The sequence below is a fragment of the Pleurodeles waltl genome, chromosome 5 (assembly GCF_031143425.1).
Source record: "Pleurodeles waltl isolate 20211129_DDA chromosome 5, aPleWal1.hap1.20221129, whole genome shotgun sequence".
NCBI lineage: Eukaryota > Metazoa > Chordata > Amphibia > Caudata > Salamandridae > Pleurodeles > Pleurodeles waltl.
This window is the reverse complement of record NC_090444.1, coordinates 140473513-140500996: the sequence shown is the minus strand read 5'-3', so window position 1 is coordinate 140500996 and position 27484 is coordinate 140473513. Positions and strand designations below refer to the sequence as shown.

Sequence of the window (27484 nt, the reverse complement as noted above, 5' to 3'; positions counted from 1 at the left end):
ACATAAAATCAACTACTTACCATTTGATCAATCTGAAATAAACGAGAACAAGATATATTATTTACAGAAATAAACAATATAACTTTCACAAGTTTTCAGTAATATCACACCTGGAGATTGAGCTTTAGAACATGACATTACACACTTTGGAGCCTTAAAAGCCTTGATGAGATGTGCCATTCAGTGAAGATTTGAAAATTGACAAATTGACAGTGAGTAATTATAATACAGTTCCAAATCTTCTACAATGTTAAGCCTCTTGACTCGGAGGCAGGAGGCACTAACATTTCACCTTAGAGGCTTAAACAGATAGAGTGAAGACAAATAATATTTGGTGACGCATTAACAATGTAAAGTCACTAAACCGTGGTATTATAAAATACTAAGGAATGCCTAAACACCTGAGTAGGTGGAAGTAACTGCTACTTGCCACCATCTGTGCCATCACTGGATCCTGTGTCTATTATAAATTGAAAATTCGTAAGTTCTGAAGTTAAACAACCAGAAAATCAATTCATTAATTTGTTGAAAATTCCCACTGATAAAATGCTCATAAAATGTCATTGAGAGGACGTTTTTCAGTGATTGATGCTTGGCATCCACTACAATCAAACCCAGGATTAAATACATGTATTGGACAGTGCTTAATTTGTAAATAAAAACATGCCAGTGCCCAAAGCTTTCCTCTTGAACATGTGGCTGCAATGCTGCCTGCCTGGACTACCCAAGTAGCCAGCCATCACTTGTGAAGTGTCTGTGTGCCCAGCAGGAGTTTTGGATTGCATCTCCTATTCTCCTAGGGTGCCATCCGCCAGCACTAATTCGCAGAAGTTATAGGGGACCACTTTCTTTCTAGATTTCCATCAAGTAAACCCTCTAATGTCCCAAAAAGTGAGATGCAGAGCTAGTGTCTTAAGCTGTGAAGTCCAGCAAATATTTGAAGATGCAAGACCAACGTGGCACTCTACACCACACCAGAAAGGAGTTATTTTACACTGTGGGTCCATCCCTTTTCCTCTTCTGAGATTCTGCTCTTTGAAAAGGCAAATTCCCTTGTGGCAGGTTTAAAATGAAGGTGGGAGAGCAGCCCCTGAAATGTCCAACCTCCCGGAACAGGATTATGTTTGTTTTTTTAATAGCAGCTTGAAACAACAATGAAGATCAAGCTCTGGCTATAGGAGCCAAGCACCAACCTTCCAGGTATAGGGGGATTTCTACAAACCCCTAGCGCCACCTTGTGCTGCCCTAGCGTCATTTTTTCAATGCAAAGGCAGTGTTAAGGAGGCCTTTCCCCTGCGCCATGCGCCACTTTGTAAACCCTTATGCCACATTATGCTTCCGCAAGGCACAATGTACGCAAGGGGGCGTTCCGACGCAGGGAGAACAGAAAAAATGGTGCAGTGAAATTTACAACATTTCACTGCGCCATTTTTTCCACCATTTTTAAAACCTGCTTAGAACAATAATTTTAATCAATGGGCCTCCCTGTGCTTTGCTGTACAGCTTCAAAATGTTTGCCACCAATGTACCAAAGCGCCACAAAAGCATCAAAAATATTAACAGTATTATCCTAACGACTTCCATGGTGTGCCATATTGTCAATATTGCATAACCATGGTGTCGTTTGCTGGGGTAGGGGCGACACAAGAAAAGTGGTGCATCAGGACCGAAGCGCTAGTTTTTTGTAAATATGCCCCATAGTTTCCTTCCTTCAAGCTTCAAAGGAAAAAACAAACACCAAATGTGTGCCTTTGCTAACTGTGGGAGCACGTTACCTAGGTTTGTCAGAAAGAGGCAGGTAATTATCTTTCCCACTACCCCCGCCCCTTCTATAGGAAGACTAAACTTTCAGGATTATTGATCAGGTGTGAGTTTTGAACCAAGCTAATTACTCTGCTGGTTAAAGTAATTAATGTAGTCCAACAAGGTAGCCTCCAAGGGCCGTTCTGAGAATTTGGCCAGTTTTAAAATACAAAAATGAAAACATATAGAACAAAATTGACTCATAATATGCATCTGGGACCCAGAAAGTATCATAAATGTATATCAATAGCTTTCCTAAGTTGTGTTGTTATTCAAAAGTTGCACTTTAGACACCTTTTACTCAGTGTAAAACCACCAGTTTAAAAAATACTAGATTCTAGACTCCAGCCAAGAAGAAAGGGGACATTTCCATAACTGATTTATAAAGCCCTAGTAGGCCATAATGCATTTAACAGGCTCAGGTGAAATTTCCTAGTTGCACTGGCATAATCGTATGTCATTTTCCTTTACTCTTGTTATGCAAAATTCCCAAAATTACACTATTACACAAAGGTGTATAATTTGTGGTAAAGTGTTTGTTCAACAGCAAGGAAACAACACGAGCAGCCAGAACACAAGCAGCTGCTGTTTGTGGCACTATTGTTTTTTTGTGATATTTTTAGCACCAAATGCATCCTCGTGTCTTAAATGGACACAACAATTCATAAATATAGTGCCAGATGTAGATTTTTTATTACAAGCAGTTTGCTTGTAATTCTCAAAATAGTCCAAAATCTTATTATTTAGACTGGACCCTATATGCATAAGTACTAACTGTGCACAGAAACAGGGATACATTATGCAGTCAGCCGCTCTGTCAGCCTCTACACGTGTACACCTATATATTAACACATATCATATACAACTTGCTTAAAGCTCTTTACCCCAGCTGTACATAGCAGTTAATTGTAGCAAATCCACCTTTTCTTTAAGATCAACCTTATTTTTCACCTTTTTCTGGACACTCATTTTAGAGGCTTTAGAACTCTGTGCACTGTATCCTTTCTAACAAGAACTAAAGTATTTGTGTCCCCCATTTAAACATTGTTAAATTGGCTTACTCTAAATTGACACATTTATCTTGTGTATAAGTCCCTAGTATGTAAGATAGATAAATTGCCCAGAGCCTGGAAGCTAAATGCCACCTGTGGACTGCAGCACCTACTGTGCAATCCACTGGGAGAGCTTACAAAACATGGCTTCAGGCCGACCATTGTAGACTGCCTGGTGCAGTGTAAAACCTGCAGTTCAAAAGAACTTATTTTTGAGAGGCAAAGACCTCCCTTTTAAATATCATTAAGCCACCCGTATCTAGATCTTGTAGCCCCCAAGGTAAGGTGCATAGTATTTACAAGTGAGACATGTAAAAAATGAATGTCACTGTGCCCACACTGTGGCGACGCCACTAGAGTTATTTTAGCTGTGGCAGGCCTGTCTGTCCTGCACACAAAACCAGAGTACAGACAGAAAAATCAGTACTGCTCCCTTAGGGTTAAGACCAGCAAACAATTAAGTCACTAGTTCTAATAGTTATTAAAAATCCAACCAGTGGAGTTGTCAGATTTTCAATAAGTATTAAGGAAAAGTAACTATTAGAAAGTTACGTTTACCCTGCCTGCAGCTCCTGGAGATTAATTTGCATTAACTCAGCAAAACTGCCCAGCCTATACCTATCCTTTAATGAGGTGTGAAATTCTTTCCAGGACCCACACAATAGACCACTTTGATTGAAAGGTTTACCTGAATAGGTAGGGATGACTCCTTTGTGATCAGCTGGTAATTAAGAATGTGGGCTGCTGTTCCTCCTGTTAACATAACAGTGTCAAATCCTGCCTGAAAGACCTGCCTGAGGCACATGTAAAATGTCTGAGCCATTAAAACGGATCAAACTGGGCCAGGTCACAATTCTTGCATACACCCTAGCTTGTTGCTGAAGAACCTACTTTGTTTTACCAGACTTCTGGCTAATTTTTTATTTTGGGTCCAGAGCTGCTTCAAACTGGATTTTATTGTTAGATGTGGAAGACACTAGTAATTTTCATAATACACCGCCCTATACACCCCCAGCTCTCAGAGCTCAATTTAGTGAGGCTGAATACCTTGGCCATCTTGGAACTGCCCAGACACACTGTATTTCTGGGCCTGTTTGCAGTAAGGCAAACAGAAACTACCAAGAAACTAGATAGGTCAGGCCCTGGGAACACAATTTCCCTATTGGTTAGAGAGTCCCCAGGTATAACCTCCACCCATAAATATGACTTGACTTGAGAAGGACTACAAAAGCTCCCTCTTGACTAAGAGGTAGACTCCAATGGTCAGATGGCTAACCTGCTATGTGGCTATAGGGGCATAACAAGCTGCAAGAGGCCTTTTCCCTGAAGTGCCCAACTAACCAGTGCCAACTGGATCGGAGATGGACTTTGCTGTTCCCCTCTGAATTACCTCCTGAGAGTCACTAAGTGCTTTGCTCTGAGGTCCTGAGGCCTTTGAAATGTAGTTCTGTGTTTGTTTGGCACATAAAGAACATTTTGGACATTTTTTAAACTTTTATTCCAGTGCTTTAGTGGGACCCAGGAGGAAAAGTATCTTACTGGCAGTTCGACAGCATCAAATTGAGTTTCAGCTTCATTCCATTTGAATATCCCCACACCTCCAAGGAAATTACAATTCCATATGCTGCTTTGGGACTTTGAACATTTTAAATGTGAAATCTCCAAAGTTACAGACTGCCAATGGGACCAATCTGTTTCAGATATCTGGCCTTCATTTAACAGTGGCTACTGTTTAAGTGGAATTCCACATTTGTACGAGTTTTCTCCTCAGAAAGTGACAAAGTCCCATTCTGCTTTGGGACTTAGAGGACTTTTTGGAAAGATTTCACCAGGACCAATCCACTTGTGGATTCCAGCTCACACTCCATTGCAATCGGCCTCAACTTGCATGTAGGTCCCAATCTACCATGACAGTAGACTACCATTGGCTCTTTGCTCTTTTTGGTGCTTTTTTCATGTAAAATTGGAAAAACGTTTATAGATGGGTACATTTATTGAGTTTTTGATGTTTTTATGTCTTTTTCTTAATTAGATTTTACTCTAGGTTTCTAGTTTGGTTTAGAATTTCTATTGCTTAATATTTTGACTTTCTAACTGTTTTGGTACTGCAAAGATACTTTAAAAAGTGCCCTAAATTAAGCCTCTCTGCTCTGTGCCATTGCTACAAGGCAGTACGGTTGATTACCACCTTTCAGGTTTCACCCTGACATGGAGTGTTATTATTCCTATAGGTGGGCAGTTACCCACCTCAATTAATAACTCCCATTTTTACACTGAGCTTATGTTAAAAGGTGGCAACTGCAGCTCAATTCCATTTTAAACAAATGATTATAAAGGGTGAGGCTTGGTAGAGAAACTCATTCACAGCAGAAGTCCAACAAACTTGACATCCAAAAGCAAAATAAACCTTTTTGGGGGGTCAGAACCTGCTACCTACACCAATATTTATGAAACTTGCATCTGCTTGGGGACATAATTTTCTTCTCCTGCACTGCATACTGAACAGGAACTTTAAACAGTAGTTATTTTAATTAAGCTGTCCTTTCAACCATTTCTTATTTTTTGCCTAATGGACAAGGAGAATCCTTTATCATGATTCAGGAATATGGCAGCTTCTGGTTGTATCAGAAAACAGGCTTAACAGGCAAGTCTAACATTTAGATGTAATTCTGGGGAATTTAAATTCAACACACTCTAATGTCCAGCTTGCAGGAATAGAATAGTTGATCCCATAAGTTTCTAATAGTCAGAAATTGGTTGAAGGCAGCTATAAACCGTAACCAACCTTTCCAAGACATGGTATTCTTGCCAAAGGCCTGAATATAATTTCAATCACAATTTCCTGTTTGTTCATTACCCATTTTGAACCTGACTAAAGGAGTTTCCAAAATTCATTATTCATCATAATTCCATTAGAAACATACATTTTTGAGAGTTTAAGCAAATGTGTTTTCTTTATCTTGAAATGGCTTATGATTTCAAAATATTTTATTTAACTGCTCTGTAAGTCTCTCTGTTTGATTGTCTGTTTTATGAATGTGATTGTTTAAATAATCTAATACATTGAAGCTATATACCATCATATTTTAAGCAAATTCTTTCTACCTTCCTTTAATCTACCCTCAATGGTGCCTCACACAGTGGTAACAGACCCAGTCAGTGCCTTCTTGTCAATCCAGCTCAAAGTTGGGCATTATCTTATGTGGAACTGTATCATACAATTAATCTGATACCAACTTTATTAATGCGCTTGTCTCCACTACACCACTTACCTGTGTAGGCCTAAATAATGCTAGGTACACCGTGAATGTTCTCCTGGCATACTGAAGGCATGCCTAAGGCAATCCAGTCTGTGCCTGTTCATGACTGTTACATGCCTCACATCCAGTCATGCTGCCTGAACATCAAGAAGAAAGAGCATCAAGCCACCTATCTGCTAAGAAGTGGGAGTTTTTCAATTTATTCCCACCCGACTCACTTGCCCAGTGCACTGTCAATAATCTTAAATACCACAATCTGTGGTGTACTTCCATTATGACTATAGTTAAAAGTACTTCCCACACAGTGAAGGAATGAAGCCTCACCTCAGCCTCTTTTGCGAAGGTATGCTGATCAACATCCACTCAGCCATAAAGAACTGCCTCTCTATTAAAGATTATTATAGAGCACAATCTTGACATAGTAAGTTTAAATAAAACACGGTTCAAAGACACCTATGGATCAGCTCCAAATAATCTTTTTTTACAGATAAATACACTAGCTTTGAGTCAAAATACATGAAGAACATAGTGGAGGCTTGGCGCAGTTAAAAAAACACCCCATGAATTTCTTCTTTGAATCTAATCAAACTGAGGCTCTTGAGACTCTTATAGTCAAACTGAGAATATCTCACACTAAGGGCAAAGGTAGGTTACACCTTTGAGCAAGTTTACACTTCACAATAAGTTTATGACTTTCAGTATTCATAAACATTGGGCCGAATTCACAAAGTTAAAGGTAAACCTTTGGTCTAAGTTGAGACCAAAAGTTTAACTTTACAAATTGTTGGTATTCAGAATGGCAAGATACAAGTCATATCTTTACGTCCTCCTTGAGGGCAGATGTAAATATAGCCCTGCAAATGTAAAGATACGACTCATATCTTACTTTTCTGAATACTGAAAAGTCATAAAGTTAGACTTTTGGTCCTAACTTAGCCCAAAAGTCTATCTTTACCTATGTAAATTGGGCCCTCTGGAAGTAAACTTACTACAAAAGTGCAAATGACATGTTTCCACTCCTAGAGTAAAGCAATTGGTTTACTCATATGGTGGTGCGTGACAGCCCTCCCAAAACCTCTCCCTGACCCTCCCTAAACCCCTTTTAACCATCCCCGTTAGGAGTAAGTCTGCCCCTTTTCTCACCTATTCCCTCCAAACACCCCACATTTTCTACTAAAGCATATACTTACATGTGTGAACACTCCGCAGTCAGGGCCTAGCACTCTGCACATACAAAGATAGGCAGTTCAGTGTCGTAAAGCTCTGCACATCAGGCCTGATTCACAAAGGTAAACTTGAGGGCAGATTTAAGAGCCCCTAGCGCCTCCTTGCGCCACATTAGCATTATTTTTTTACGATAATGTGGCCCAACAAGGCCAAAATCGCGGAGCCAAATTTACAAAGTGGCGCACTGCATTCATTGCACCACTTTGTAACCCTTTGCAGTACATTATGCCTGCAGTAGGCATAATGTACGCAAAGGGGGCGTTCCCCCGTTAGGGGTACCGAAAAAATGGTGAAAGATTTCTTTGTATAATATTTTTGGACACTTGTAACGTCTGCTTAGAGCAGCCATTAAAATGAGGCACACCATTGTTTAAAATGGGCTCCAATGGGCTTTGCAGGATTAGTGTCAACATTTTTTACGCTAATCATGCAAAGCTCCGAACTAGTGTCAAAAATATTGATGCTAGTTTCCCTAACCACGCATGGTGGAGTTAGGGGGTGTGAGAAAAGGGGTCCTAAGGTGTGGAAGAAAAGTGGTGCAGCACCACTTTTTTTAAATCAGGCCCTTAGATTTTTGGCCAAAACTTAGACAACAAGTCTACGTTCACAACTTTGGTAATTCACAAAGAGTATTTACGAGTACTATCTTTACATCTGCACTCGGGCGGATCTCTGCCCTGAGTGCAGACATAAAAATAATACTCATAAATGCCACAGATCCTCCCTGAGTGTGGATGCAAAGATAATGCTCGTAATTGGCCTTTGTGAATTCCCAAAGTCGTAAACCTAGACTTTTAATCTATATTTAGACCAAAATTCTAAGTTTACCTTTTGTGAATTTGCACCATAGTTAGTAAATAGCAGTTTGCAGCACATTTTCTAGTCTTACAAAATGTACTACAAAGTGCAGTATGGGAATAAGACCCTAAGTCTTGGAATATCCTGCTGACCTAGTGTCCACTGTTGGCCTCTAATTGCTTTCCTGAGCCCCTCTCTGGCACACTCCCCCATTGTGTAGTTGAGAACTCATCTTCAGTCCTACAGCGAGACCTGAATTTGCACTTTGATTCTCTTTTCACTTGATTTTATCTCAACTTGTTTGATCCTCAGGGATTGATCATGGACCATCCAAACCAACACATATTGTAGGTCATACTCTTAACATAATATGTTGTGAATCTTCAGCTTGGACTAAGTTGAACCATAATTCCCTTGGTCTGGCCATTGTTGTCTCCCAATTCTGGTTAATGATAACCCTGTAGCACATTTTATTGATGCAACTGGAGGATGGTATCTGCCATATCTCTGCTATCTTCCCTCATTTGTAATCAACCAGTTCCATAACTTACCACGTTAGATCTTATAACCCATTATACTCGCACTATTGCCTATCAAGCAAACACTTAACATTATTGTGCCACTTTGAAAAACTCAAAAGAAGGAACCAAAACAATTCTTGTTTACTAGCAAATTAAGACCACTTATAAAAGAACGTCTTAGGCTACAGCACAGATGGTGCAACCCCCTACAATGCTGACCAAAGAATGCTGGCAAAGAGGTAATCATAATTACTAAATGGGCCATTAAAAACAGCAGAGCAATATATTATGCAAGAAAGATTCTTACAGCCTCAAATAAATCCATAATGATCTTCTCTATCAACGTAGGTGTTAGTGACCCCATCCTTTCTACTGATACACCCAAATCTATGCTTAAATTGAATGAGTTTGATTACTTTTTTATCTCTAAATTGGAGAATATTGTGGTTGTGCTGAACATGGGAGCCATCTCAGGTACATATGATAATGCCTCTGATACACTAAGGGGCCTATTAGGAAACTGCACTTTGTAGTATGTTCAGTATCACTTCAATAGTAGTACTAATAAACATTTTCAGATGTGCCTTCACATTTCTGAATTCTCAGCACCATGGTGCCTTGAGATTTTAGTGTCATGAGAGGATTTATAATACATCCTCTGGTCTGCAAATGGATTATGAAGTTAAGATTGGTATTTAGCAGCAACATTTAGTACAGGCAACAATCACTCTGGTTCCCAATCATGAGATAGATCCAATGAACTCCAAAATATTGTGGTTTATTTACTTGCCAAATGGTAAAGAAATATATTTGCTATAGTTCTTGAAACTGATTGTAACTACTTCTGCCAAGGCTGGTGTGCCCATATTAGACAGGACTAGTGAAGAGTACACTCCTGATCTAGAAACAAAGTTGTTTACTGACAGCCTGAGAAAGTCAGTAGTTTTAGTGGTTTACAGTTGTCAGAAACACAGAGAAGTCATTCGGCTCTGTAAGGTAGATCGTTTTGGTTCAATGCTGCTTTCCAGTTAAATGGTATACATCCTTTCTGCAGTTCCATGGTTTTAATCGATATCAAATACAAAACGTTGTGAGAGTGTCATCTTTTTTATCACAACTAAGGGTACTCTCACTGAACCAAGGGTACCCTCTCGGTTGCTGACTTTCTCCTGTGACTTTTGATATATTTACCCCCTTTCTCAAATGCACGCACTATTATGAAGAGCTGACAAATGTCCAGATTATGACTAGGATGTTAATTTAAAATGTACATGGAAATGGGAGAATGCATAGGGAACAAAAATCTGACTTGTGTAATAATTATTGCGTCCCCCTATGGAGCCATGACACTTGTTGCAAGGTAAGTTCAAGTAAAAATGCTGATTTTGGTGCAATAAATACTGAGAATGTTTTCCCTTATTTTCAAAGCCAAACTTGATATAGGAGGTGTTTGCCTAGCCAGTAGATTCCTCTCCGTGGGGTATTGATATGTACCAGATACAGTAAATACCACCTAATATTGAAATATTCTTGGAATCAGGGTCTAAATGTCTAGAGATTAACCCCTTCTGTGCTGGGGATGTAATGGTTACATCCACTGGAAAAGTGCTCCTGTGCTGAGGGCATAACCATTACGTGCTGGCACATGAGCTTGGAGGGAGCGCTAGTGCTCCCTCCGTGGGCTTCCCTCCCACCCCCCCCAAGGCTGGGATGGAATGGGAAGCTCTTCCCCTTCCACCCTGAATCCCCAATGACGTCTGATGATGTCAGAGTGGGAATGCGCGCTGACCTCATCAGAGGCCACCTCCCATCGGAAGAGAAATGCAAGGCATTTCTCTTCCGATCATTTGATGGGGGCCTGAGAGGCTTCAAAGGGAAGCGATCTGGCTGATGAAATGCCCACTAGACACTAGGGACTTTATTGTAAATGGAAATTGGCATAAGGGGAGTGACCCCTTGGGCAAGAGTCGCTCCCCAGGGAGGCAATTTTTTTCAAAGCCTTTTCTGCCCACCTGGGGGTAGAAACCTCTAGGTGCCGGGAATAATTTTTTTGCTTGTTTGTTCTTTAGAGGTGGGGAGCGACCCCTTAGTCAAGGGTCGCTCCCCTAGGGGGCACATTATATTTAGGCCATTTCTGCCACCCATGGGGGAAGATCGGCCTATTTTTATGAGGCCAATCCGCACCCAAAAGGGGCAGAAACCACTAGACACCAGGTTTTTTTTTTTAAAGGATAATTTCAGACAAGGGGAGCAACCCCTTAGGCAAGGGTTGCTCCCCGGGGGGTAGGGGCAAATTAATTTTAGGCCATTTCTGCACCCCCTGGGGGCAAAAACCTCTTGGCGCCAGGGATCATTTTTTTTTGTTTTTGTTTTTCGTTTTGTAGAGGTGGCGAGTGACCCCTTAGGCAAGGGTTGCTCCCCTGGGGGGAAATTATAATTAGGCCATTTCTGCCCCCCTTGGGGGTGGATCAGCCTAGTTTTATGAGGCCAATCTGCCCCCAAGGGGGACAGACAACACTAGACACCAGGGAGTTTTTTTTTAAGGAGAATTTCATGCAAGGGGAGCGATCCCTTAGGCAAGGGTCGCTCCCCAGGGGGGGAGGGAGGGAGCAAATTTATTTTAGGCCATTTCTGCACCCCTGGGGGCAGATCAGCATATTGTTATTAGGTCGATCTGTCCCCGGGGGGGCAGAAACCTCTAGGCGCCAGGGATATTTTTTTCTTTTTTTTGGACGTGGGGAGTGACTCCTTAGGCAAGGGTCGCTCACCTGGTGGGCAAATTTTATTTAGGCCATTTCTGCCCCCCTTGGGGGCAGATCGGCCTATTTCTATGAGAGCGAAACCACTAGGCACCAGAGATTATTGTGTGTGTGTTTTGTTGGCAGGGGCAGCCTCTTGGGAAAGGGTCGCTCCCCATGGGGTCACATTACTTTTGGCCATATTTGCCCCCTTTGGGGGTAGATTGGCTTATTTTTGGAAGGCAAATCTGCCCCCAAGGGGAGCAGAAAGCCCACCAGAGACCAGGGAAGATTATTTTTTTTCAAAATAAGGGGTGGGGGTATGACCATACCCCCACCCTAAATAAATGGGGCAAAAGTTGTTCTGCCCACCAGTGGCCAGATGGGGCAATTACGCCTAATCCATACCCCGGGGGAAGAAAGTCTACTAGATATCAGAGAATTAAAAAAAAAATAGTGAGGTGGTGGCTAGCAACCAGTATGAGCGTGGTTATGCCCCCACCCCAACTGAAGGGGGTAACAGTCTTTCAGCTCTCCCCGCACACACTAAAACATCTTATCCCACGGCAAGCGAGAGGACATTTGATTATTGTGGGTTTTGGTTTTACATTTGGGCCATGAGAGCTTGGCTAACTCCCAAAATCGCCCCACTTGGAATGGTGAGGACTGCACTTTATGGACTTTGAGAACGCTGCCATGTAGAAAAATACACAAGACCTAGACACATCTGAAAACTAAACATCTGGGTGATTCCAGGGTGGTGTGCTTCACATGCACCCGCACCATTTTCTTACCCACAATGCCCTGCAAACCTCCAACTTTGCAGGAAATCACACATTTTTCCCATATTTTTGTGATGGAACCTTCCCGAATCTGCAGGAATCCACAAAATTCGAACCACCCAGCATTGTCTCATCTATACCAATAAAAATTCTGCTGCACTTGTCAACCTAAAAATGTTTTTTTCAAACTGTCCTTTTGGACCCGCTTTGGTTCCCCCTCAATTTCAACATGTTTTTTGCTCTTCCCTGTCACAAGCACTTGGCCCATCTACACAAGTGAGGTGTCATTTTTACAAGGAGACTGAGTGGAACGTTGGAGTGGAATTTTGTCCCGGTGCGGTGATCCCACACAGAAATGTGGGAAAAAGTTTATTTTTTAGCTAAATTTGGGATTTGCTGAGGATTCTGGGTAAGAAAACATTGGGGGATCCACGCACGTCACACCTCCCTGGACGCCCCTGGGTGTCCAGTTTTCAGAAATCTCTGGGTTTGGTAGGTTTCCCTATATGGCTGCTGAGTCTAGAACCAGAAACGCAGATGCCACCACAACAAAAACAGTTAGTTTTGTATTTGATAATTGTGATGGCTCCACATAATGTTTTGTGGCATTTCCTGTCGCGGGCACTAGGCCTACCCACACAAGTGAGGTGCCATTTACATCGGGAGACTTGGGGGAGTGCTTGGTGGAAGGAAATTCGTGGCTCCTCTCAGATTCCAGAACTTTCTGTCACCAAAATGTGAGGAAAAAGTATTTTGGGGCCACATTTTGAGGTTTGCAAAGGATTCTGGGTATCAGAACCTGGTCAGAGCCCCACAGGTCACCCCATCTTGGATTCTCCTAGGTGTCTGGTTTTCAAAAATGCACAGGTTTGGTAGGTCCCTAGGTGAAGGTTGAGCTAGAGGCCAAAGGCACTTTGAAAAGAACGTCAGATTTCAATGTAAAAATGTGATGTGTCCATGTTGTTTTTCCTGTCGCGAGCGTTAGGCCTACCCACGCATGTGAGGTACTATTTTTATCGGAAGACTTGGGGAAACACAGAATAGCAAAACAAGTGTTATTGCCCCTTGTCTTTCTCTACATTTTTTCCTTCCAAATGTAGGACAGTGTGTAAAAAAGATGTCTATTTGAAAAATGCGTTGTAATTCACATGCTAGTATGGGCACCCCCGAATTCAGAGATGTGAAAATAACCACTGCTTCTAAACACCTTATCTTGTGCCCATTTTGGAAATATGAAGGTTTTCTTGATACCTATTTTTCACTTTTTATATTTCAGCAAATGAATTGCTGTATACCCGGTATAGAATGAAAACCCATTGCAAGGTGCAGCTCATTTATTGGCTCTGGGTACCTAGGGTTCTTGATGAACCTACAAGCCCTATATATCCCCACAACCAAAAGAGTCCATCAGATGTAACTGTATATTGGTTTTAAAAATCTGACATTGCAGGAAAAAATTACAGAGTAAAAACGTGGAGAAAAATGGCTGTTTTTTTACCTTAATTTCAATATGTATTTCAGCTGTTATTCTCTGTAAGAAACACTTGTAGGATCTACACAAATTACCACTTGCTGAATTCAGAATTTTGTCTACTTTTCAGAAATGTTTAGCTGTCTGGGATCCAGCATTGGTTTTACACCCATTTCTTTCACTAACTGGAAGGCAGCTGAAAGCACAAAAAATAGTAAACATGGAGTTTGTCCAGGTAAAATGCCAAAATTGTGTTGAAAAATGGGGTTTTCTAATTCAAGTCTGCCTGTTCCTGAAAGCTGGGAAGATGGTGATTGTAGCACTGCAAACCCTTTGTTGATGCCATGTTCAGGGGAAAAAACACAAGCCTTCTTCTGCAACCCTTTTTTCCCATTTGTGTAAAAAAATATATATTTTCGCTGTATTTTGGCTAATTTCTTGGTCTCCTTCAGGAGAACCCACAAAGTCTGGGTACCTCTAGAATCCCTAGGATGTTGGAAAAAAAGGACGCAAATTTGGCGTGGGTAGCTTATGTGGAGAACACGTTATGAGGGCCTAAGTGTGAACTGCCCCAAATGGCCAAAAAACAGGCTCGGCACAGGAGGGGAAAAGGCCTGGCAGCGAAGGGGTTAAGGAGGTGGATGTTGATGAAATCAAGGTATAAGTGACCAACGCTGAATCTTTCTCTTTCACTTACTGATGGAGAAATTCATGAATTATCCATAGTTTACCCGTTGGGGTTAAACAGGGTACGCAAGTGGATACAACACTAGAAAAAATAAATGTAGAGGATTATACTTGAATTTTGATTAGTTTGGATTCCTTTGCAGAGAATTTGAACATAGATATGACCTCGGGTCAAGTTATTTTGTCAGAGCATGTTTCATACACATAAAATAATGTGTGTACTCTGATGTTATAACCTCAGCCATGCTGTGAGAGATCTCTTCATGTTTTTCAGGGATATTTCTGCCATGTAGGGAGCTGCTGCTGCCGTAGCACCCACTCAGCAAACATTTCTTTCTAGTCAGAAAATTAACTCTCAAAGTGAGGTTACACTGGTGGAGCAAGAGGAGGCTTCGCAAGTGTGACCCCGGTGCTTCCCTCAAAACAAAGTTGAGCAGGGAACCCAAAATTTAAATCAGGCCCCTAATGTGGAAAAGATTTGTCCCTCCCCACTAAGTATAATAATTTAATTTGTGTGAGCACTCTACAGGTGTAATGACATTGGTGCATAGAGAGGGTTATTGTTTGGGTGGAGCATGTAATATAGCTATACTTAAAAAAGGTTAGACTTAAATCAAAAGTCATACTCTGAAAAGAACAAAGTCCAACCTAACTTTCATGGCTCGAGGACCAGAGTACATGTGTCATCCTGTATGTTATGATGGTCAGTACATTGCATAACCAAGGGTCTGGCACCAGGTAGGACATGACAGCATTTGTTAAACACTGTTTAAATAGCCAGATGCACTTTTTTAGTGATGATGTAGTTGTAGTCTGATGTATTCAACTTTGTTCTTATGTATGCCACTGGATGATGTTGCCCAAATTCCATATGATGTTGGGACAGGGCGGCACCCACAGCCAAATCAGAAGTATTCACCTCCTCAGTGATTTTGTTTTAGAAGTGGTCTGCTCCAGAGGCTGATCAGAATCTTTCGACCAACAAAACTGTGCCATCTTGCACAGAACATGAGTGCTGCCGCCGCAGCCTGGGAAAACAAATTGATAAAACAGCAGTCTAAAATTGAAAACCCACAAGATACAATGAACATCACACTCACTCTTTGGGTTTGGCCAGCACTGCCTGTATAATACGTGTTGTATGTACTATTATTCAGATCCCAAGGAACACTAGTTCAGAATTATGGAATTCACAAGTTGGGAGCCTACTATAAAAAGTACGTCTGTTTAGGAAGAATAGAAACGACCACCTAAACTTGTCCAACATGGTCCTCTCAACTCCTAAAACGTCAAATTAAAACTAACACCAAACTAATCTCTAAACTAAGGAAACAAGGCAAGAAACAACACTTTAAAAGCACCGTAAAAATGTAAGTATTAAAATGTGAAAAGTGAAAATACATTTTTATATGTTATTAAAATGACAATATTTTTTGAGAAAGTGCCACATACATCACCTTCCAGAAAGGCAAACAATTTCTGTCTCACATTGGATGCACATACAAAGGCACCAAACATGTAAATTCAATCTGTGCCAAATCTTATGCTAATAGTTGTTATGGAAGGGTGTGCAACTAAAAATGATTTTGTGATTAAGTTTAGAGAACGCTACCATCCCCCAAATATAACGAGATAAAAGTATGCCATGTTCTACAAGAGCTCAGAGAAGCAAGCTCTAACTCTCACAAAAACACAGAAACGATTTTAAAATAAATTACTTCCTAAGGTCCCTGAGCACACACATGACAACTGCCACCAATGTCCAATTTAGGATGCTTAAAGCATACACCAGAAAAACCACAACATAAACTTCTGCTGTTCCAAGAAGAAACCAAGGTGTACAAAATCCAGACCACCTACCACTAGGCATAATAAGGACCCCTTTCTCCAACATAACAATAATACTTTCACTTTATTACTGTTTGAAGTGCTGCAAAAATACAGAAATGTGACAATGTTAATACAATGTTGGTGAATTTATACAGCTGAGGTGGGACTGTCATTTTGGACAAAAAATGCCTGCCCGTTTTTGATAGGGGTAAACCACTCTACAAATGAATTATTCCTAGTTGTCCTAATATGCCTTTGTATGTTACCCATGATAAGGTTAGACTCTGTGATGAATCTGGCTCCCTAAGTATCTGAATGTAGTTTTATCCCATGACAGTGGTGGGGAAGCTAATGCTTAGTGGTGTAAGAGGAACATGCATGTCTTATCCTAGTTTACTCTAAGCCTTGAGATACATTTTTGTAACATGCAGAACTTGTGCAGCACCCTACAGCGATTTTGTGTTACACTGAAAATCCCCAAGACGTACTCTGAGACAAATTTGAGCCTTTTTCATTACTCCCAGGATTTCTGGTTGGCTATTTTTTCTTTTTTCTAAACTTAGGTTCCCTTCCTCTTTGTCTTATATCATGGAGATGGAAATGCTCAATGTGGATAGCTTCAGTAGGACTGAGCTGCAGAAACTCTAAAAGGAGAGGGGGCTGTGTGTTGGAAAGAGGACAACAAAGCTAAACCTTCAGATAGCTCGTTGTGCCTCAGAGGGCGTCACATGGATGCAATCCACTTGTGAGGAGTCTGAAGAGGAAAATCTTAACAAGTATAATCCTGATGAGAGGGGACATGATGTAAGAGCAGAGGAGGGCCTGGCTGCGGGTCCTGAGCGGGAGCTCCCAGAGGAAGGAGACCATATGCCCACTGAAAGATAGCCCAGTGTGAGGGCAGGGAGCAGTGTGTCTTCAAGGAATTGGTCCCCAGAGGAGCTGACATAAAGGCAGAAAAGTAGTTCAGGGTACAAAAGGCAAGGCTTACAATGGAAGGGAAGCTGGCTCTAGAAGAAACTAAGGTTGGCTTATGAAAAGAGCCTGAGAGTGCTGGAAATCGGAGCAAGCAAACTGAGACTTTGCATCAATGGTGGCAACATTACCCCAGTGTCCACTGGAGAAAAAAGGGTCCTCATCCCAAAGGATCTTGTGCCTTGCTTTGTTTTGGATGAGGACATAGATATCTGGATAAAGGCTTTTGAGGTTGCCTTAGAGGTGAACTGGGCCCCTGACGATGATTGTGGGACCAGTCTCAGGAGGCAAATTCCCTATGCCCTGTTAGTCCAAGCGAAAGGAGACGGCATGTAAAATCCCCTTATGAAATAGACCCTGACTAGGAAGAATTGCCTGACCCTGTCAAAGTATAGCCAGAAGATGGCCTGGTAGACATGGGTGGATTGTGTTTGATCATTTTTGCAAGGCACTAAATTGCTAAGTGAAGGACAGTGAAGTAAAGGATTACCCAGGGCTGTATAATCTAATTGCTAGAGAGCATATAGTTAGTATTTGTTTCTCAGATCTGCACGAACACCTGATTGATAGGAATCTCACTGACCCCAGAGAACCTGCCATGTAGGCAGACCATTGGCTCAGCAGCAGAGTCCACAAAAAGATATCTTGTGATGATCACCACAAGGGTTGGCAGGGTCCCCACCAGAAAAAGGAGGGGGGAGACAAACATAAAATCAAGGAGTTCTCTAAATGTCCCCAACATAGTTCCACAGGTCAGGACTCCCAATCCCCTCCTGAGCAGAAGAAGAAATGGTCCCCTAACAACATGTCCTTAGGCTATGTGTGCCAACAGGTTGGGCTCTACAAGAGGGATGCTAAGCCCCCACTTGTGGGCAGCGATTGTCCCAGTTAGTGTTGGGGGTAGTGAAGAGATTACTCTAGTGCCGCTGGGTGACAAAGAGATAGTTCCAAAGGCCCGTATGCCTAGCAACATTAAAAAATAGAGGCAGTGGGTCACCATCAATGGGCAGAGGATAGAGGCTCTGAGAGACACTGGAGCCCGCATGACAACTGCTAGGTGTCATCTGGTGTCCTCAGAGTAGCTAGCCCCAAATGTAGTCCACCAGGTTGTGGACATACGAAAGATGTATTCCCTGTTTTAATCACAGCTCTCTGCCATAGGGTTCCATAGGCCTTTCTTAGAGGAGACTTACATGTATTTTAAATGGAAAGGGTAGCTTTGCCATTGGTTTGAATGGGAAAGTCAAACTGGCAGTGTAAACACTTTCTTTCAGTCTGCAGTGGTAGGCTGGGAGCCATTTTGTTCTTTGTCTCACACAGGGTGGCACAAACAGTGCTACAGCCCTAAGTGGACACTCTGCCCTACATTCATTGGGTACCCTTTGGTACCATAAACCTATGACTTATTAGTAAGCCAGTTCTTGCCAATTGGATGTACGCAATTCGACATGCAATCTGTATAGGGTCACAACACTGGCACTGAGGTCTGTTTAGCAGGCCTCAGTGCACTCTCAAAGTAAAAAAACAAGCAGTATCAGTCCAAAAACATGGGGCTGAACATGCAAAAAGAGCGCTTCCTTACAGTAGGGAATGAACTTTATGGTGGAGCATCGAAGAGACCATGCCAATGCTGATGGTCTTCCTAGGTCCTTATGCCTTTGCGATGAGAACTCCCATGAGTTTGTGTAGTTCTTCCTGCTTTCTGAAGAAGGACTACTATGCTGCTCTGCAACAAGGACTGCCACTCTGTTGCTCTGCTGCCTGAGTAAAGGACTGGACCTTCTTCTTGAACCCATGACCACCACAGTGACTCCAAGGGCTAGTTGGCTGGCCTCCTGACCACAGCCACAGGGACAGAAGGCTCCAGCCACCTTGAACCCAGCACCTGAACTGTGCCAGGTGTGGGTCCTACCCTCCTAAGCAGTGCCATCCCAGACCTGAGCCCTTGGAAGTGAGCCTGAAGGGACTCTGCCAGCCCAGCTGTTGTCTCACACACTATTAGTAGCATAAATAGTTTATCTCTTACTATATGATAACATGCACATATGTTAAATGCCCACAGTATGTGACCATTAGCTAGTGCCAAATCATCAAATCGACCATGCAAGTGCCTGGAATACCAAGAATATTTTGGATGAGAGCTCGAGACATCATAACATTCATCAACAGCATTACCCCGAGCGATTGCATGCAACACCATCTTTGTTGTCTGGAATTAATATAAGCTTGTCCTTGTTCCACCCACAACAATCACTAGTACATAGAGCATGAGGCCCTAAATGCCCCCCTCTTATCGGAGAAAAATACTTTGATTCAGTCTTGGACTTGACATGGCTTCTTTATTCACACCCAACATCTCTCTCTTACTTTTACTACATTGTTGGTTGTAACACAATATCTGTCCATGGCTTTTTTCTGACATCTACTACCTTCTCTAACTTGGAAGACTCAATATTGACATGTCCCACCGTTCTCTGTTCAACTAAGATCCTGGAACACGTCCTCTAAGTAAGACAAAAGGAGAAACTCCAGTGGTCTCATTAGGTGTAGAACATATACACCATAACATTTTACTCATGGCATGTTTCTAATTTAGCCTGTTGACCAGTGCTTATTGTATTTGATCCTTCAGTGTGCTTTTTAACCGTTCTATTAATCTATTTCTTCTTGGATGATATAAAGAGGTATGAGTGAGAAATATGCCATACTCACCCAAAAATGTCTTCTTTTCCTCTGAAACCAGTTTGATCCCATTATCCGAAACTAACTCAGTGGGATACCCTTCCCTACTGAAAACATTTTGTAAAAAGTCAATAATAGTCTGAGTCTCAATAGTGTTCAAAAAGGCAACCTCAGACTACTTGGGCACCTAATCAATGATTACGACAGCCTATTTCGGAGCTTCACCAGGGACTTTAAAAGGTCCAAAAATGTGCAAGCCCAACTTGGACCAAGGAGACATGCCCATTTCTATTAGAACTAGAGAGGATGGTTTGGCAGAATGGCTCTTGTCACTCACAACACAACTATCATGATCAGGCACGTAATTCTCCACTGCTTTATCAATCCTTGAACATCAAAGTTATTCTTCAACCGTATGTTTCATTGCATGTATACCCAAATGCCCATCATGGGCTATCACACATACGCTCATTCTCAAATTGGCTGGCACCACTAATTGTTCAAACATACAAACCAATACTTGTCAACTCTGATGCTACATGCACACAAGGAACAAATTCCATCCTCAAACCTTTAGTATTAGGCCAACCAACCCCACACTATTCAGCTTCTGACCTGGGGCAAAACAGTATCTTGAACCAAAGCATCCCTCCATTCTTGCTCTGAAATCGCATCAATGGAAAATACCAACACTTTGTCTGTAGTACACAGAACTACTTCATCATTGGTAATTTCATTTTCGACATCCTGGACAAAAAGTCAGTGACCACATTTTTCCTCCTAGGAACACACCTTATACAGTAATGTTTTTCCTGCAACTGATTCTGCCATTTGGCAATTCTGGGTGTGGCCCTACTTCCACCCTCTGTAGTGAAGAAGACCACCAATACAAAACAACAGGAATGCCCCACAAATACGGTCTAAAATGTTGTGCATCACACCACAAATCCATTGCTTCCTTCTCTATAGTGGACTATGTCAATAACGATCCTTGCAAAGCTCTGGAGGCAAATGCAATTGTTTCTTCCCTTCCATCTTTCCTTCTCCGAAGTAACGCAGCCCTGATACCATCATAACTTCCATCAGTTAAAATGCTAAGATCATTATGATCAAAAAGTTTCAAAGACAGAAAGTTCATTATATCTGCTATAAGCCTTGCCATATAATACAGTAACTATGGTTCACTCGGGAAAACATCTACTTAAAGAGTGATGCTGAAGAAGAAAAATAAAAAAATAACATAAAAGTAAGTAAAATAAGGTAAGTCTACCACAAAACACAAACAGCCACACAATAGGTGATAGTAATCCTTTATATGATAATTAAACACGCTCAAGAAATTATTGCAAAATATTGATTGAATTTGATAAAAAATCAAAGGAAGTAAACAAGACAACCAATATACTTAACAATTACAAATTAAAGTGCAACACAAGAGAACTGATATGTAATAAAGCGTAATAGGCTGCAGGTGTTTTGACTAAAACACCCAAAAGCTCTTTCGAATAAGGAAAAATCACATGTGTATATAAAACCAAACAGTCAGCAGTCCACATTATATAAACAAAATTTGATGTTTCAGCCCAAAGGTAAACTTGACCAGGACCATTATCAGGACAAAGTTTCACAAGGACAATATGTAAATGCAACCTAAAACAAACCTTGAAATATAGAATTGAGGCAATGGAGTCAAAGGCCCAGAAATCATCTAGGTTCTTGCATAAATGGAGACCAAAGACACAAGAAATGTCCAAAAAAGATCAATCCTAGTTAACTAGTACTCCAAAGCGCAAGAAGAGAGAACAACAGAAGAAGATGCTTGCCATAGGGGTCCAACAATATCCAAGGGCAAAACTCGTTTAGCTAAATCAACAGCACATCATGGAACTCACTAAACACTGCCTACGCCGTGCAGACTAGCGTGCACCCATCCTGGACGAATCAGTCAGATTCTTCCAGGTTTGACGCACACTGCAGTAATTTCCTGGATGTGTTTAATAATCATATAAGGAATCAACTAGCACCTATTGTGTGGGTGTGTTTGTGTTTTGCTGTAGCTTATCTCATTTTCTTTTATTTTATATTTTGTTTATTGTTTTTCTTCTTCAACATTACTCTTTAAGTAGATACTTTCCCGAGTGAATCATAGTTATTGGATTGCATATATTTATGCTGGTTCTTAGAGTTACTGGGTTGACCCTGTAATTTAATATTCCTAGGGCCACATGTAGCAACCCGTTTGCGAGTCGCAAACGGCGAAATTCGCCGTTTGCGAGTCGCAAACGTGGGTTTGGCATGCAGAAATGCATATTGCGAGTCGTTACCGACTCGCAATATGCATTTGCGACTCGCAAATAGGAAGGGGTGTTCCCTTCCTATTTGCGAGTCGCTGTGGGATGCAATACCATTTGCTACCGCGTACGCGGTCGCAAATGGCATCGCAGTTACCATCCACTTCAAGTGGATGGTAACCCACTCGCAAATTGGAAGGGGTCCCCATGGGACCCCTTCCAGTTTGTGACTGGACCCCAAAATATTTTTTCAGGGCAGGGAGTGGTCCAAGGGACCACTCCCTGCCCTGAAAAAATACCGAAACAAAAGGTTTCGTTTTTTTTGCAGTGCAGCTCGTTTTCCTGTCAGGAAAACGGGCTACACTTCAAAAAAAAAAAACTGCTTTATTTAAAAGCAGGTCGCGAACATGGAGGTCTGCTGACGTCAGCAGGCCTCCATGTTAGCGAGTGCCTATACTCGCAATGGGGCCGCAATTTGCGACCCACCTCATGAATATTCATGAGGTGGGTCATTGCGACCCCATTGCGAGTCGCAGTCGGTGTCTGAGACACCGTACTGCATAGCAAATTGCGACTTGCAATTTGCAAGTCGGATGGACTCGCAAATTGCAAGTCGCAATTTTGCTTTTTGCTACATCTGGCCCCTAATCCTTTCCATGACTTGTTGACATTCTTCACTCAATGCAAAGGCACACAAACCCTTGAAAATTACCCTTTTTGGAATTCTTGAAAAGTTTGGGTGGGAATCTATGCTGATGACTGGTAACTTCTCCACACTCATTCTTGTCACTGAGAGCAGGTATTTCTCCGAAGCATCAGAATTTTCAATAGTCTTAGCAATTTTTATGGCAGATTCTAAATCCAGATTGTCAATATTCAGTTATCATGCTTGAATATTCCTATTGCATGTCTTTTCTATTAGTCGGTCACAAATAACCTCATCACGCATATCACAATAATTACATGTGAGTGCCAATGATTTTAAAGCTGCCACACAATTGTCCAAAGAGTCTCCTTCCCTTCGTGCCTCATGAGGAACTTGTGCCTTTCTAATACCACATTACTGCTTGGCAAACATCACTTGTCTAAAGCTTGAATTATAGTTGTGTATTCATCAACTACATCAGCCGGACCCTGTTAACTGACTTCATTTTGATGGGATTGTTCGCTCACCTTAACTAAATGTAGCGCCTTTAAAATTGTTCTGCCCTCGAGACCTAAGTTGTGTATCAGGTTTTTTCTTTTAACTGGTGAATGTGTTTATGGGAAGGCAGAATTGTTCAGTCTGCCTGCCGAACTGGTAGAATTTGATGACTCCCCATTACTGTTGTCATGCTGAGTACAGGACAAATTCTGCCAATCGCCACATAGTGGCATTTTTTCTGACGATACTCCAGAAATGCAAGAGAAGGTGAGATTTGGGGCCCCCAGCGCCATTTTCTAACATGGGAGGTTGTGAGCAGAGTACTGCTTGCGAGTAGATTTGCTGCTGCTCGAGTTGATTATGTACTCAAGCGGCAGCAAAGTCAACTTGAATGGCCATGTGCTCTTGCGCATCGCATGGTAATGTTTGGGCTGATTTTTCAGTGTTGCTCCCTTTACTGCCACTAAATTGCAATGTGAATAGTGCAACATGGACATTAGTCACCCATTGGTGAAGCTCCACTGAATGATGCAGAGTTTTTATGTAACTCCATTAAATTCCTCACAGTGAAACTCCATGAAATTCATCACCCCTAAATTAATCACCATAGACTGCACCCAAGAATGCTTCAAATGATTCCTTCCATCGTGTCCACTTCAAAAGTGGTTTGCCAGGTGTTGCAAAAAGGGTAACGCAGGTGAAACACCATCCGTGCACCTAATTTAAATCAATGACCTTATAAACTTGAAGTGAGTTGATAACATTGAGTTGTCGAGGGACTTTAGCACAATGAATACAGTCCCCAGGAGATTATGTTGCCACAAACATGTTCCACTTGATTTCAAAATGGTGGCCTTATACAAATTGCATGTATGTCTCAAATTCTGCCTGTTTTCAAAATGGCAGCGGTGACACGCATAGTCCGTCATGCGCGTTGGGTCAACTGCTTTGTTGGTGATTGTACAGAAACTTTGAACTGCTCCCCATCACCTGAATGTGTCTCCTGGATCAAAATGAGTCTTACATTCCTAATTACTAGCTAGGTTTGAACCAATATCACTAGCATTTTGATGTCCTGGCCTTTACAAAAATAGGCAAAACCACCAAAAGCCAGTGCTTTTAGCCTTTATCTGTACATACGTCAAACAGGAAATATAAATAGAAACCACTTTAAAATGTGCTCTACAGCAGTGTTAACGCTTCCTGTTGAACAATTAAAGTAAATAAAGACAGAAAACATATGGTAAAAAGCAAATACATAAGATTTTGTTTACAGTCTTATAGCATAATGTCCGGGCCTTTGCAAACTCTTCAAACAACAAGAAAAGTGGCAACCCTGCTACCATCGCCAGCAAGGAGTCTGGTAACCCCCATCAAGTTGGACATATAGCCAGCACACCGCAGACCGGAAGTCACGTCTGCCTCAATGCGAATCACAATGGATTGGAGGCTGGCAGGCCTAGTATGTTTCAGAGTCAACATTTTACCTCATGACTCAGGGCCTGATTTAGAGTCTTCAATGGATATCTTGTCTGCCTTATTATAATTTTACTCGGATGAGGATGCATCGAGGCAGTGAGGAGGAATCTGTGTTCCCTCTAAAGCCTTCAGTTTCAGAGCCAAAAGCTTGATTGAGACAAAGCTAGACTCCTTAGCCATAGAGGTAATTTGCCTGTTCCATCTACTCTGCCATCTTGTGCCACTACCAACATTTTCCTTTCACTGAAGGCCTTCATTACCCAGTAGCCTCACCATCCTGAGCTGGTCATCCACATGTCCAATATCAATATGTCTCACTTTTATGCAAACACTGGACAGCTTCCTTCTAGTATCAGCTACTTCTTGCAGACTTTCTAGCTAGTTCTTGCAGACTTTCAGAAAAGGCTTCAATAAAATGGTCATACTAAAGCTGGGCTTCAGCAGAAACAACTGCTGTCCACTCTCAACAAAATAGCTTTCTCTTCCACACTGAATGCAGCCTTTCTTCAGATTTTTCCATCACAACTGCTAATAAGAGGCCAGCCAACTGAGTGCTGTGGAGCACTTCTGGTCTCAGTTAGTGTTCAAAATAGGGTTCGCTATGTTGGCATATTTGGAAATCTCCTCCTGCCTGGCAGAGATGTCAGTGTATTCAGAGGCATTCCTCTTAAGGCACTGTAGCTCTGGTGAGCAACTGCCATATTTTATGAAGCTGCCCATAAAAATGTTTTTGTTTTTTAAAAATAATTGTTCTAAGGCGGAGCCTGTTTTCTGAAAAACAAAAAATGAAAGGCCCTGACAAGTAGGATTTTTTTTTCCTGGGTGTAGGATTATTTTTAATTTTTTCTGTTCTGTGATGCCAGTCTTTACCTGGCCATCTTGAACATAGAACAATCATGTCAGAACATCATCCCCAAACCTAGAGGGTGATCTGAGGTACTTGGAATTACTGCTGAATACCCACAGGGCTGTCGATCTAACATTCTCACAAGTAGACCCAGAGGCAGAAAAAGGATGGTTCGGTTAAATCTAAATAGAGATGACAAATCGACATTTTGGCAGCCAGGGTTTGTGGTGAAATATAATGTCCACAATACTCTAAATAAGGCCCAATGATGTTTTGCATGTGGTGGGGCAGTGGTGGGCTGCAACCAATCAGGCTACAATAGTAGTCTGGTGTGGTTCAATTTCAGTCATTCATGTGGGTAGGGTAAATGTACAATGCAGTACAAGTTACCTTTACCTGTTAGGCCAATCTTGTATTTTCTGCATCAAACCAATGTGGCCAATGTGGCTGTATTTAAAAATTAAAAATAACAGTTAGAATTAACCAATTTGACATCCTCGTTAGGCAGCAGAGCACATGAAGTGGACCGCTGTATGGCAGTTTCACAGGACACCAAAAACTAAAAAATCCAATGAGACCATCCAGAATATTTTGAAAACCAGAGTCTCTCCTGGTCCAACAAGACTGGAATGAAAAATAAAGGCTAATGGATTTTTAACATGAACTTAGTTTACACCCAGTAATTAATACTGCTTCTTAGCTAAAAGCTTGAGTGGACAAAGCCAGATTCCTTAGTTATAGAGGCCACTTGGATATCCCAGTAACTTCCTTGCTCCAGTACCAATTTTTTCCTTTTGACTTAGCCACTTTCTGGAGCTCAAACTTCGTCAGTGCTACAAGGCTGAATGCTTTAACTGCAAACATTAACTGCAAGGTATGTTGAAGCCCTTTTCTTTGCTGCAAACAAATTTGAGCATGATCATCCTGAAAATAGTCTCACCACCCTAACCTGGTCATCCACAGATCCAAAATCATTGTCTCTCACTTTTATGCTAGTACTGGATTTCTTCCTTTAGACTTTCAGGAAAGGCTCCAGTAAACCAGGTCACAATATGGATGGGCTTCAGCATAGTCCAGTGCAGTCCACTCTAAACATAATTGCTGCTTCTTCCCCACTGAATGGGGCCCTTCTTCAGACTTTTCTATTACAATTGCTAACAAGATGCCAGCCAACTAACTGCTGTAGAGGACTTTCAGTCCTACGGTACAGTTGGAGAGCAGGTCACATCTGTAGGCCCTTCACAGGCTGAGCCAAAAAAAAATCAGTGTGTCTTCACTAGGTTCAATTATGTTCAATGGGGATGGTGGTGAGAAGCGAGTTCCTAGCTCAGACTAGCTATGATTATTTTGAGCATCTAACCCAATCCCAAATAATCACACACAGTTGACTGCCTTCTTTTTAGCAGTTTCTGTTTGCGTTCCTACCAGCTATCCAAGAGAAGGCTGCTCCAGGGCCTTTTAAAGCCTAACAAAAAAAGCCAGCAAGACCATTCAGAAAGGTGACTGTTTTATAACCTGGGTAACTACTGGCCCAACAACACTGGGATGAGCAATAATGAAGGAAAGATGAAGGATAATTCAGATTGGCTCCCTTTGGTTCTGGGCAGAGTTTATGGCCCAAATTTGAATCAGTTTGAGTTCTTAGCCTGAGTATCACACTTACTCGCAGCATTAATCCATCTCCGCTGGGGGTTGGAAAGAACCTCAATCAGAATTGTATACCTCCCTCAACAGATCTCACCTGCACCGCCCCAAGTGGCCACAACAGGCAATGCCAAATCTGTCATATATAAGCTACATCATTGGTCCCTAGCAGATGTTTGGAGACACCAAAACTCCAGGCTGCGACTATTCTCTTAATATCCTCCCCCAGACAACCTGTATGTGAGTCTCAATTATA

At 41.7% G+C, this 27484-nt stretch overlaps 1 protein-coding gene across 1 annotated transcript in view; it reads right to left on the bottom strand.

The window, feature by feature from the left end:
* LOC138297008 (calpain-13-like) overlaps positions 1 to 27484 on the bottom strand; it is a 511734-nt gene that overhangs the window by 192837 nt on the left and 291413 nt on the right. Inside the window, exon 14 of the mRNA XM_069236526.1 lies at positions 21 to 32. Within this exon, the coding sequence (XP_069092627.1) occupies positions 21 to 32 (12 nt within the window). The remainder of the gene's footprint in view (positions 1 to 20; positions 33 to 27484) is intronic.